The sequence below is a fragment of the Heterocephalus glaber genome, unplaced genomic scaffold (assembly GCF_053883595.1).
Source record: "Heterocephalus glaber isolate CG9 unplaced genomic scaffold, H.glaber_assembly_v1.0 deba00001428, whole genome shotgun sequence".
NCBI lineage: Eukaryota > Metazoa > Chordata > Mammalia > Rodentia > Bathyergidae > Heterocephalus > Heterocephalus glaber.
In genome coordinates, this window is record NW_028258293.1 from 16,060,866 (window position 1) to 16,074,716 (window position 13,851).

Consider the following 13,851-nt stretch of genomic DNA (forward strand, 5'->3'; position numbering starts at 1 on the left):
CTGGATTTGAATCTTGGCTCTGTCATCACTTATCAGCTCTGGAACAGGGGCTTTTACCTCACCTTTTGTTGTAGATACTACATCTGCAAAATGTGCACATTACCATACCTACCCCAAGGTTTTATTGTGAGGAAATCGTTTGTCAGTATGACCAACACAAACTAGGCTTTTTCTTCTTATGCAACTTTTCCAAAAAGAACTTCCAACAGCACCACGAAATAAAAGAGGGAAGAGATGGTTTTTTATGTTTCCTCTAGAGATTTAGTCTCCCGTCCAAAGTTACAGATCCACACCAGTGAGACTCGGATAAGAGTTTTCTAAACCATTCATTGGCGGCATTCTGTCTCACGTATTCCAACACAGGAATCCCCGTTTCGCACTTGCAGAAACTCAACTCAGTCACGAGAGGGGGCTCAAGCCATTCATTAGGCTTAAGTACAGCCGAATGCAGACAGGTTTGAGCGAGGCTCTCGAAACCCTGAAAACTGACCAAGAGGCAAACATGGACCACCGTGGAATCAAATGTTAGCTCAGGCTCGTGGCTGGGAACAATTTAAGGGGACTACAGTCCTTTCCAGGAGTCATTGTAAGAAAGGGAATAAGTAATTCTTAGCATTCCGACCACACCACAGGAACTGGGTGATGGAAATTCAGAACTGATTTGCAGGAAACCCGGGAATTTTCCACTTAGGTGCCAGAGGAACTAGCGAAGGACACAAGTTTTGCTCAGAATCTGTCTTTTCTGTCTCAACCTGAGCATTGGGTTGTGGGAGCTGCAGCTTGATTTATTGAACCAAACAAGTCAGCCACTGATATGTTCATTCACGGCTGTCCTTTGAGAAGTGGTGCTGGGGATAAAGATGAAGATCATTGAAAAACAAGTCAGTTTCAACGGGCAGGACCTTGCAAAGTAGGTCACCCCAGCTTTCCACTGGGCCGAGGGAGGCTGGAATCCCATTAACCTCAACTGAGCAGGCTCAGGGAGGAGGGGGAGGGCTGCTCTGCAAAACTAAACTTGGCTTCGGGTAGGCTTCCTAATTTGACTTCCTAATGAGATTTGGAAGAGGAAAGGGGAGCCTAGGCTATGGGAAAAATCAAAGGAAAATTCCTTTCCCTTAACAAGCTGGTGGCACGGAGTGGAGTGGTCTCGGGTGTTTGGGAGGTCTGAATGTTTGCCACCAAGTAATTTTCTTCTGCTAAGGTCACAGAAAGTCTGAGGGTTGGGTGAAGTGTGCGAAGGTATTCCAAAATACTGCTTTCAATTTTTCCGGAAGTCTTTTCCACCTTGAAAAAAGGAGACAGGTAAAAAAAAAAGTGCCATTGATTTTTATCTGCTTGGAGCTACAGCCCAGTCTTCCGGTGCAAACTGCACGCCTGACTCCGTAACCCCAGTTCACATTCCACCTGCTACACTCACTGTCTCCCATCCCTTAGCAGAACATGTTCTCAATAAGGTCACATGTGACCTGCCTGTCCAGAAATCCAAGGAGCGTTTTGTAGTTCTGTCTCACTTGATCTCCAAGCTGGATGGGGCTCAGCTGATGACTCTCCTTGAATACTCTTCCCTTGGCTTCTGGGTACCAACTTCCTTTTGGATCTCTTTGCTGTTCCTTTTGCACACCAAGTCTTCCTCAGCACAAAATGTTGGAGCTCTGGGACTCAGCCCTAAGTCCTTGACTCATAAGCTCTCTCTCCTCTGTGACTTTGGCCGTGGTTGTCTCCCATTCCTCCGTGACGCTCAATTATATAAGTGGTATCTTGGTTCATTAACTTGATTCTTTCCATGATTCTGGTTGAACACTGAGTTGGATGAGAACTGAATCAAATTCAATGGTTAGGTTCAACGTTGACCTTGCGAGGAAATTTGATTTGGTTCTCATCCAGTTTGGTTTGTGACCAGAATCATGGAAAGCATTGTGTTTGTGAAGTGAGGTACCACTGTAAATCAGCACAAAATTCTTGCCCTGAAACTCAGAGCTATATAGCTAACTGGGTACTTAACACATCTATCTGGATATTTTGGGGAGTGGTAACTTAGGATTGAACCCAGGGCCTTTGCAGTGAACTATATCCACAGCCATTTTTATTTTTAAAAATTTGAGAGAAGGTATTAAGGTCAACCAGCTGGGGGTCAAACTTGCAATCCTGTTTAGGCCTTCCAGAGTGCTGAGATTACAGGCATGCACCACCCTGCCCTGCTTTCCATCTGGACACCTTGAAGATATCTTAACAACATAATGCTCAGAACCGATCTCATGGGTATCCCCACTGAACTTCATCGAATATTCCCAGTCTTAGGGGTGGCACCATCAATTCCTTGTTTAGGCCAGCTGCACACCGAGGAAGCATCTGACTGCCCTGTTTCCCTCGCCCTCTCTAAACCTGTCACGGCAGCCGGGTGGCATTGCCTCCTAAAGGCACCGCTCACATCCGTGCAGCACCCCCCTCACCCCAGTCCCCACCAGTCCTCCCCAACCCTGCTCCCTGCATCTGCCTCCTCTCTGGTCTCACCTCATCTACCTTTTCACATTGGAGCCACAGTGTTATTGTTTTCTAAATGCAAATCTGATCATATCATCCTTCTGCTTAAAATGCTTCAATGATTTCCCATTCCTTTTAATGGAAAAATCAAAAGTTTTAATGTTGCCTGGCTTGGTCCCACACCAAGCTCCTCTTTGATTTCTGGATCCAGTTACAACCACAGCCTTTTTGTACCTTCTCTTTCCCCTTCATATAGGGCCTTTGGACACAACAGTCTCTCTGGGTTTTTGAGACTATTCTCCCTTTGTTTGGTTCTTTAGTCAGCTCCTGATTCCGTAGATCTTGACCCCATTCCCATTTCCTCAAAGATCTCAGCTCTGACTCTACTCCCCCCTAGCTGGCTTGGGGTCCCCTCCCACACTGTCCTGGCATCCCATGCCTTTCCTTCACAGCCATGTCACATTTATTTGCATGACCAATGAATAAACACCTCCTCTTGGGGCCTGGAAACCAGGAGAAACCAGAAAGAGACCTGTGGAATCTGAGCAAATAGATTTTGGGTGACCTGACTGCTAACTGATGTCAATTATGCCAAAGGAGCCAAAGGTGAGTTTGCAGTCCTTTCTGTTGGGGTGGAGATGAGACAGCAAATGCTCACATACCAGGAAAGCGCTATCTGCCATTGCTTCTCGCGGAGGGGAGGGGCAGGTGCTGCCAGGGCTGCAGGTTTTCTGCTGCCCCCTGGTGTGAGCTTCCTCAGAGAGGATCCAGAGCAAATCTTGGAGATCACAGCTGGGCTGCCTTCGCTCAGGTATCCAAGGGTGAGCTCTCCTTCTCTCCTCAGGCCCCCTAGCCTGGGCCAGTCCTGATCAGCAAGGAGCGTTCTTCCAGCCCAATGTGCACTCCTGCACAAAGCCTTCACTGACCTCTCCCCACCCATGCTTATGCCCCTGGAGTGCATGGGGCTACCATGATGACACTGTGTGTTGTGTACTCTGTGTATACGGTGCCTCCTGGATTTATGCAAAAGGCAGACCTGGAGCGAGGGAACTCTGTTTATTTTCTGTTTCCTCTCTTGAATCCAGACCACAGGGACTGTGTATAGGGCTGGCACATGGTAGCTGTGTACAGAGCTGTTAGTTTGTTGAATGGGTAAGTGGGCAGGCACCAGGTGCCTGGCAACAGTTTTCCAGTTCCAGCTGGTCACGTGCGAGTGCTCCTTCTCCTGGGCTCTTGCTGCCACACTCTGGGGAGTCTTCCTTTTAATGTCCTGTGATTTTTTCTATCATTTTGTCTTTGCCTTTTCTCCAGCTGAGCAGGATCTCATGCATTCCCCATGTTGTTGCTGTCTCCGTCAATTTCATTGTTAATGGATGCAGACCTCTCCACAGAGGGGCTAGCCAAGCCACTTTTCATAAACCATTTCCCTTAAAAGATAAGTGGAAATCAAAGATTGTTCAAGGAACTGCACAGGTTTCAGGGTGGTCAGAGTGATGTGCAGAATGGGGAGCCAAGGAAATGAGCCAAGGAAAAGGATGCAGGAGCTAAATTGTGTTCATGTTCACTATGACCTGTCAACCCCACCTAAGGGCTATGGACTGGGTCCTGGAGGCTAAGGGTAACAGATGGACTCTAAGAAGAGGAGGAAACAATAGGTTCAGATTTTTAAAAATCATTCTGGTAACAATATGGGTGAGGAATTGGACTGGGGGAGACTATAGAAGAAGGAAGAGACGGAGTACTCCAGGCATGAAAAAATAGTGGAGGTTTGAACTAATGGCAGGAGAACGGGCAGACAAGGACTAGTTTATGAGCTAAGAAGGCAGAATCAACAGGACTTGGGCACTCACTGTACTTTTGAAGTTTCTCCACATGGAAAAGAACAGGTTTGTGGGAAGGTGATGGGTTCCATTTTGGATATAGTGAGTTAAAACACATGTGGGCCATCCATGGAGAAATGTCCAAGAAACTGATGGATGTATCACTCTCCATCCATCCATCCCTTCATCCATCCAGGGGAATGGTAGTTTGGGAACCATTAGCATGCCTCTGGTCAACAATTCCAGGGTAATGAAGTCTCCAAAGGATAGAGCATGCTGAAAAGAGATCTGGACTGAGAATGGGGTTCAGGGTAAGTCCAGCTTTCCATGAGTCATACTCACTTAGAGGGTGTACACCTGTATGCTCTGAGGGCAAATGTATGTTTGATCTGTTGTGCTGAGGGCATGAATGAAGACCATTGGAAGAAACCAACCATGCCCATATTCTTGAGGCATGCATGACACTTCACACAGGAGCTGCATCTTACCTGCTGGTTCACCTGAGCGATATTACTGACTTTAATAACATAAATAGTATGTGGTAGCCATTAGGTAGGCAGCTACCAGTACAAGGCGAGGATGGGACAGGGAAGGGCCAGGGGCTGTTTGCTACTTACACGTTGAGAGGCTGCCAGGCTGGCCACTGGGCTTTGGCTTTGATGACAGTGAGGACCTCATCACTCTGCAAAAAAGAATCACAAATGTCTAGTGAACAGAAGGCTCACAGGAATAAGAGGGATTTGACAGTGACACTGCCAACCACCACTCTTTTACCTGCTGTCAAGATTCTACCTGCCCAGGTGTGCACCCATCTTGCCCCATGATGGGGAAACCTAGGAGTCTCAGCAGCACCAGGAGGTGGCAGTCAGTGTCCAGTATGCCTGGTTGGCCCAGACACTGATGAGCCCACTGAGCCACACATTTGCCCTCCCCTACTGGAACCAGAGCTCCAACTTGGACTTCTCCTTGGTGGCCAGACTTCCACATTGCATTCAGCCTGCAGGGCCAAATCATGTGTCTGTGTCCAGACCCTGAGTGGGGCCTGCTCCAAGCCAGCGGGGTCAGCAGGCAGCACAATGCGGCCAAGACTTTAACCCAAGTACTGTTCCCCCCTGGCCTCCCCTGCTGCTGAGACCCTGTCCCTTGGACACTAAGCCAGAGCTCCACACCCCTTGTCATACTTATGAGATTCTGTTCTATTTTGCTTTGGACAGTGTGTAGAGCGCTACTGAAGCATGGGGAACCTAAAATAATTTTTACAGGAATAATTTGATAATTGACATTTTGAAAGGAAGCAGTCAGTAGTCATTATGGAGTAAAAATTGGAACTTCACTGATCTCACTTAGCTTTACTTTGAGGTTTAGTTGGGTGTTTACTTTTAGTTTCACCCTACGCTTCACCTGTGTCATGGCCATGAGGTTTAAGGCCTGCACAAGTCCAAATTCAACTTTGGGTTGGGCTTTCCCCAGAGTGGACTTGGCTGGCCCGAGATGTCTCCTTCCCCTGCCCGGGCTCAGCAGTGCTCAGACACCATGGTCCATTATGCACAGAAGACTCCAGAATGTCACCAGCTGGGGAATGAAGAGCTTTTGTGCCAACTGAACAGATCCCCGAGTTCCAGGGGGGCAGAGATTGCTTGGCTGGCTCACAGCTACACCCCAGTCCTCAGAGCTGTGCCTGGCAGTAGGTAACTAGAACATATTTGGGATGAATTGGTGAACTTCCCTTTGGTTACATAACTTGTCTAGAAAACCTCACAGCCCTGAGGAAACTGGGAGGAAGGAGGCTAGAGGTGTCTTCCAGACTCTGGCCCAAGGATGATAAAAGGCCTTCTCAGTCCAGAGTGTCTTTTCCGTCACCAGGGAGGGGGTCACCGGGTGTTGAGCCTCTGAAACGAAGGGGCTGGCCAGAACCAGCATGGCGGGGGCTGAACAGATGGTCCTGGGGGAGGTGGAGGACAGGAGCAAGGTCGAAGGACAAGTCAGCAGCGTTCACAGCCTCTTTCTGGGTGCAGGGTCCCTGGGATGCCATTTTTGGTCAGAGGAAAGAATCTTCAGATACGCAGACACCCCCACATCCACAGGTCTGCAGGAAAAGCATTTCCCAGCCCCACCTGACTGATTACATTTCTCAAGGAAGATTTATTTATTTACGGTGCATCCCTCCTAATAAATACGTGGTGACTAACTGGGAGAAGCTCTTTACCACAAAGGCATAGGTGGAACCGGAGCTATTTCCCGAATGCCAGCTCCGTCTCTCCTGTTCCCTCCATGTGCCGCGCAGAGCCCTTCCTCTGACCCTGGAGCCCTGGTCCCCTCCAGAGAGCCGTCAGGTCTCCAGGTACTTCCACCAGCTGCTTGAGCGGACTCCGAGCTTCCTCCAGCTCCACCCCTCACACCAGCTGGGCTCCAAGGCCTTCTGTGGTCAAGTCCGTAACTCCATGCCCATTTCCTCTGCATCAATGGCTCCCACAGCTTCACATCTCACTTCCTGTGTTTTGCCTGCCCTCATCCTCTGGCCCTGGTCTACTTCGTCTTTCCTTTGATTTTCACTTGCAGAGTAATATATACACTTACTGTGCAAAACTTGAGCATCACAGAAACACACAATGTAGATGTTGAGCACGTTCTACTTCAACACTACCCTGCCTTCTGTCTTACTCTCCTCCTCCAGAATATTTCAGTTGGATGTGGCCCTTCCTAGACCCTTTATTATGAAACACAATTATGTGTGCATACATTATCCATAGCTTTCTCACAAAAATCACACCATACTGTATATCCTGTTTTGTGCCATGACTTTAACAATTTTCCACTATGACTTTAGCAATACCATACAGAAATACTTTAGTGCTCTACCATGGGGGAGGTTTTCCATGAGTGTGTACTACAGACTACATACAGTAATCACTAGACAGCACGACCCTCCTCCTTTTGGATTTTTAAAGTGTTGCAGACCTGCAAAATTATGGCAAGCCAGGTCAAGACATGACAGTGAAATCCCAGATATGAGATATAAGTGATGAGATACTGTCCCTTGACAATCCTTTGCCCTTGAAGAAATGCCTCACTAAAAAATAAAATCAGTGTGGGTGGGGTTAAGGTGGCCACGGAGTTGGCTGGCCCTGCACATTCACTGTGCTTTACAATTAAACCTTGGTTCTCGGGTCCTGGCTAATGACAGGTTGATTTTGCTTTTGCAGCAAATAACTCAATAACGATATTTTGGTCCTTCCATTAGTGTTTATTTATGATGATAAAATTCTGTTTGTCTATTTCAGTTCTATGGAGGCTCCGAGGATGCTGAATCCAATATGTGTGGGTATTACAGCTTCTTGCTGTAAATCATTTTGTCCAGGGATTACACAACATCTGTCTTATCCACAGCTTGTTCCTTTTTGTGATCATACATGACAGTCAATGAAATGACAAAATGAAATATTTTTGTTGAAGCATCAAAATTCTGATATAAAGTTCTATAGGAATGGAGAGGCTGGGCATGGTGATGTGTGCTTGTAGTACCAGCTCTTGAGAGGCTGAGGCAGGAGAATTGCTGTGAGTTCAAGGCCAGCCTGAAATATGTAACAAGATCCTGTCTTCAAAAAAATAAAATGGAGAGCTGGCTTAATTATTGGCTATATCCAAATACTCAACAGTGCACAGTTAATCGTCCAAAGGCAAAACACGTCATTCTTTTTGACATACAGAGTTCCAGAACATGGGTGCACTCTATTTAACTAGCATTATTAGGGATATTTAATTGTTTCCATGAATGAGGCTGATGAAGACTTATGTAAATATTTCTTTGTTCGCACATGCAAGGGTTCGTGTGACCTTGATTCCTAGGAATAATCAAAAGTGAATAAATTTTAAATTGTGGAGGGGCCAACTAAATTGCCCTCCAAATGTTTCTATCAGAGTATACTCCCAGCGAGAATGTACATGGGCTCAGGTCCTTCTGGGTTGGATACAGTGGATACTGTCCACCCTGTAATATTCATGAATCCAGCAGGCAGGAAAGCAGTGTATCTGAGAGAACAGGCTAACTGTAGGATCACACCCAAGTTCAAATCCCTACTCCACCATTTACTAGCTGTTTGTGTCCTTTGGCAAATCTCAGCCTCTCTTAGTTCTCTCATCTGTGAAATGGGCTTAAAAAGAAATCTACCCCATGCAGTTGTCAGGGGGGACAAAGTGACAGTTTATGTAATGCGCCAGTGCTGTGCCTGGTACATATAGCAAGTGCCGTAAACATCAGCCATCACTTTTTTCTTTTGGTTTTTTGAGACAAGGTCTCTCTGTATAATGAGGCTGGCCTTGAACTCATGGTGATCCTCCTGCCTCAGCCTCCCTGGTGCTGGGATTACAGGCGTGTGCCATCAAGTCTGGCATCATTCTTATTCCAGCGTACATTTGGACCGTGGTGGCATCAGAATCCATTTTCGCTGTTTGAGTACAGGGAGCCAGGCTTTCGGTTGCAGCTGCAGACCCTCCCAGCCGCAGGAGAACATCCTCCCATCTGCAGGCCACTCCGGTGGCTGCATCTGAGGGGAGGCTCACGTAGCTGGGAGCCTTGGATGGGGCCGCTGGAGCGCTGGGCAGGTCACTTTCGGAAGAATGAAGGACTTAAATTCCAAGTAAGCAATTCACATGTCAGACTTAAATGAAAAGCTTGTGCTAATAAGTCTTGAAGGCAGACAGGATCTTTCAAGGATCCTTAGAGCCCTTTTACATCTCCCATAGGAAACTTTTCAAACAAGTATTTCAAGGCAGTCATAGTTCACGGTGTATTTGGATGACGTTAACACTTTTCCAAAGATACGCCAATTAACACTGAAACTCCCAAAGAAACAACAGGTCACGGTCTTCCTTTCATTTTGCTTTTGGTTAAGGCTGAAAGCTGTAACAGCTGTACTGCAGCGCTAGGCTCCCAGTGCCAAACGGGAATAGCACAACCCCAAACAGGCTGGGGGCTGAAGTCAGGTCTGGAGAGAGGAGGGTTCACGTGGAGTGACAGCAGGCCTGGGACAGGCTGGAGGCAGAAATGACATCAGTGTCAGGAGATGCAGAGCAGAGGGCTGAGGTGGTGAATGTGTTCTGGGAGTCTGAGGCAGGAGGATGTGGCAAGTTCAAGCCTCACCTGGGAAAATTAGCAAGGCTCTGTCTCAAAATAAAAAATAAACAAGGCAGGGGACGTAGTTCATTGTGAAGACCCTGAGTTCAATCCCCAGTATTAAAAAAAGTGTGAATCTGGGGTCGGAGTAGGAGCCTCCTGTGGTCTCCTGAGCCAGCACCCAATGGGCAGAGCTCCGGGCATCTCAGCCAGGCCCGCAGGCAGAGACGCTGGCTGGAGTCTGTGCTTTCCATCCTGCCTGGCTCCTCCTCTGTTCCTATGTCTTCCTGGCTCCTGATCTTTTGACTCCACCCCCGAGTCATGAACCACAAGCTCTCCGCACATTTTAGGTGGCACTGAGGCTCAGCTCCCTAGATGCGCAGTCTTTGAGGGAGCGTGATCAGCTTGCCCGGTGTCCCTTTATGCACCCCCCACCAGTGGGACAGCAGTCTGTGATCGGAGAGGCAGAAGAATAGAAATGAATAGGAATATGATAACAATTGTTATTTCCCATTTGTTCTGCTCCAGGCGTCTTGCTGACAACCTATATATGTTCCTGTATATATTCTTTCATTTAATCCCCACAACACATCTGCAAGGGATACTTTTCTTTTTGGTACGGGGATCGAACTCGGGTCCTGGTGCTTGCGCAGCAGGCGGTGAAACCACTGACCTAAATCCCCGGCCATCAAGGGATACTTTCGAATCCTCAGAAATACATCTTTTGGGCAAATTCATCTCACAGGCAATGGCTGAGCCGGAAGGGCAGGTAGGCTGTGCCCAGGAGGATCTGGCCATCTCTCAGGCTTCTGCAGGGCACGGCCCGGCCCACCTGCCTGTCACAGTCTCACTGGGGGACCATCCTGCGGGGTTCACAATCCTGCTCAAGGCATGCGGTCCTGAGAGCCAGTTCTGATGGGGGCAGTGGGCAGGCTGGGGGTGCGAGGCAGCCCAGGCTCCTTGAGTTGGAGAGAAATTGTCTGCTACCAAAGAGGAGGAAGCAGGAAGACACTGACCGCACACGAGGGAGGCCCAGGCACAGACGCGGACCCCCCACCGCACAGCTCCCCATTTGTCAGCTTGTTTCTTGCAGATGCTCCACTGCAGATGAGGAAACTGAGGCTCTGAGAAGTCAAGTGACTCATTCATGACCGCCAGGACTGTGCACTCCAGTAAGGGACTTTTCCCTCAAAACTCACACCCTTTCCACTCTGCACGGCCTCCTTCCTCTCCACTCTCCTTCCCTCCTTGCCCCGTTTTGCTCATGGTTCAGGGACAGCGCCCTGACCCCGTGTGGAGGTTCTGTCTGTGGCCCAGCTTGCCTGGGTCCCTAGGGGAGGGCGGTGCCCCAAGTCTTGTGTAGAGACTCCGTTGAGCACTGCGTGCCTCTGTGATTCACTTCTGCCCTTTCCCAGAATTCCCACTTACAAAAACAAGCAATCCTGCTGGCCTCTACCTCTGAAGGTAACTTTTCATCCCTACTGATGTCCTGGTGATGAGCAGCAGGAAATGAGCCGTTTTATGAGGTGATAACAGGGCTTTAAGCATCTTTAAAATCAACTGTGCCCAACCATAGCCTCCCATCATTTCAGCAGGCTCTGGGTTTATCAGGTCATAAATAAAACCAGGCTGCTCATGTTGGTGGCACTTTACAGTTTGCTGGTGGTCCCTTGAGGTAGGGAGGTGTGTGGCCCCATTGCTCAGACGAGGTGACTGGGATGCGTTGCTCCTCTGAAACTGCCCTTGCTGAGGTCGCGGATGACCTCTTTGTGCCCAAAGCTATGGCCAAACCCAGCCCTGGGCTTCCCTGGCCACGCAATGTCCCCTGGCACATCTGATTATCCCTCTTCCTCGACACACTTTCCTCTTCATTTCCTTCTCATTGCCCTGGCTTGGGCTCTTTCTTGGGCTCCTCTGCTGACTCCCTTTTGCTTTCCTCTGAACAGTTAGTGTCTCTGAGCTCTAGCCTTTGATCTTCTTCTCGTCTCTATCAGTCCCAAGCCTCAATCAACGATGCACACTGATGACTCCTACATTTTAATCTTCTGTCCAACCTCACCTCTGAGCTCCAAACATGTATACCAGCTGTCTTTCACCAGGTAGTGTCTCCAGCCCCATAGGTGTCTCCAGCCAGCCCCTGTCTCTCTCCCCAATCCCAGCACCCCTCATTCTTTCCATCATGCCACTGTTCCAGGTGCTCATCCGTGGTGTTTTCTCACACCTATCATATCCAGTCCATCAGCACATTCTGTCACCTCCATTTCTGTCACCTGCCCTGCCACCATCCTGGCCAAAGCCACCATCGTGGCTCAGCTGGATTGCTATGAAAATCTGAACGGGGCCACTGTTCTCTGGATTCCTGCAGAGGGACATGATCACTTACTCCTGTCAAAGTTTCCTCCACTGCCATCTGCCATGCTGTCATGCAGCTGAGAGAGAACTGTGTCCATGCAGGTGCCATGACGAACACGAAAAAAATCCAGAAAATGAAGTTAAACCCAGGGTTGAACCTTGAACCTCCAAAACCGTGAGCTAAATAACTATTCCTTATAAAACTAGCTGCCTCAGGCATTACATTATAGCAAGAAAAACCTATTACACCTTCCTCCAGGCTCCTCTTCATACCATGCCATTCCTCTGGTCAAAATCCTCTATTGTCTTTGCATCCTACAGCAGACGGGGTCATTGCTATGGCCCCAAGGTTCCATTTGCCTCTCCTCCCTGTCCCTCACTAAGCTCACCTCTTTCTCTTCTTCCCTTCAATGCTTGGTGTCAGCACCCTAGACTCCTCCCTTTTCTGCAGACAGGCCACGTACCCTTTGCACCTGCTGTTCCCTATACCTGGAACGCTGTTCTCCCAGACCTGAAAGCACCTGACTCTTTGCCTCCTCCAGGTCCGTGCTCAAATGTCATCTTCTCAGTGAGGTCTTCCCCCCCCCATCCCTGCACCCCTGTTCTTATCTCAATATCTTTTCTCCATAACATTTGTCACTGTCCAGCTTACTGTGCATTTTGCTTATTTACTTTGTACCATCTCTCTCCCTGTTGGAGGGAGCTCCAGGAAGACAAGGGGTTTTGTCTGCTTTGCTCACTTCTGTGCTATCAGCCTTGAGATCTCTGCCAGGAGCACGCTCAAGCAATATTTGCCGAATGAATGTCAGGCTGGGTTGGGGAAAGGGTCAGTGTCCTTCTGAGGCCCAATCCACCTATACTACAGCAGCTTAGGACAGAGCCAGAGCTGTGTGACATGATATTCATCAACCTGGGCATCAGCTAGTGGGCATAGAGGAGTAGGTGGGAGCACCAGCCACAGAACTGTGTGAGAACCGCTGAGCCATGGGAGGGGAAGGGACAGAACACAGAGGCCATGTAAGGAGCCACGTTTGAGCTCTTGGATTCTGAGCCTGCCTCTGGTGGGCATGCAGCCACTCCACTGTCCGGGTCTGAGTGCCCATTCCACACCTTGTCCTGTGAGAAGTGGCTGACTTCACAAGCTGCTATCTGATCAGCTATTTCAAAGCCAGGGAAGGTATCTGAAGCCCACTAACAGATCCACAAGAAGATGATGTGTTTGCACAGAAGCATTTCAAATTCAATTTCTTTTCAAACCCAGCCTGTAATTCCGATGGGAAAATGGCATAATGCTGGTAGATAACTATTTTCCCCTGAGATATTGTGGAAGCAGCTTGGCATTTCTGAAGCTGGAGGAGAAAGACCCTCAGAGCTGCCCTGTCCATCCCCTGCCGCTCCAGCCTCAGCTCGCAGGCTCTGCGCTATCCCATGACCTGCTGCGGCTGCGCGGGCCGCAGGCACTGACGTAGCTTGTCCTTTGGGTACTGGAGTGCCAGTCTTGGGTTTGGCTTTATTTTCTGGGTGTTCATGTCCCCTCTAATGTTGATGAAAGTCCATGGAGTCTTGGAGGCACGAGGGTCCCTCCTATCCCTCCAGCCCTCCAAATCGGCAAAGCTCCACCTCCCCACCTTCTGTTCTAGTTCCAGCAACTAGAAAAACTTCAGTGCCAAGGCCAGAGCCTAGAAGCAAAGCGGGTCTGGCTAACACCATGCAGCTAACACCAGGTCCATACCAGAGAGAAGGCGCTAAGCAGGGCTGTCTGCCTTCCGACAGGAGCAGCTGTAAGGAAGCCTGGTCCGGCGACCAGGGAGGCTGACCCGGAAGGCAGAGAGCCCCAGTCAGAGCCCGAACCCTACCGTGGGAGCCCCTCTGTGGCCCTCTGTGGTCTCAAAGGCACAGCACTTGACACTCCCTGCCCTGGTTCCCCATCCCCCTCCTCTAAGACAGGTCCTGACCTGGAAGAAGCCTCAGTGGACTCTGCCCTTCCCATACTCCCAGCGCCAGCCACCAGCCCGGCTTGTAGGAGGCATGCAGGGAATGTTTCAGCAATGCATAATAAATCAGTTAATTAAACAATTGATTAAT

At 49.0% G+C, this 13,851-nt stretch overlaps 1 protein-coding gene across 2 annotated transcripts in view; it reads right to left on the reverse strand.

Moving 5' to 3' along the window:
• Spon1 (spondin 1) overlaps positions 1–13,851 on the reverse strand; it is a 283,414-nt gene that overhangs the window by 18,883 nt on the left and 250,680 nt on the right. For both annotated transcript variants that reach the window (XM_013074649.3, XM_087211613.1), the window contains exon 7: positions 4,919–4,983. In XM_013074649.3, coding sequence (XP_012930103.1) covers positions 4,919–4,983 — 65 coding nt within the window. The remainder of the gene's footprint in view (positions 1–4,918; positions 4,984–13,851) is intronic.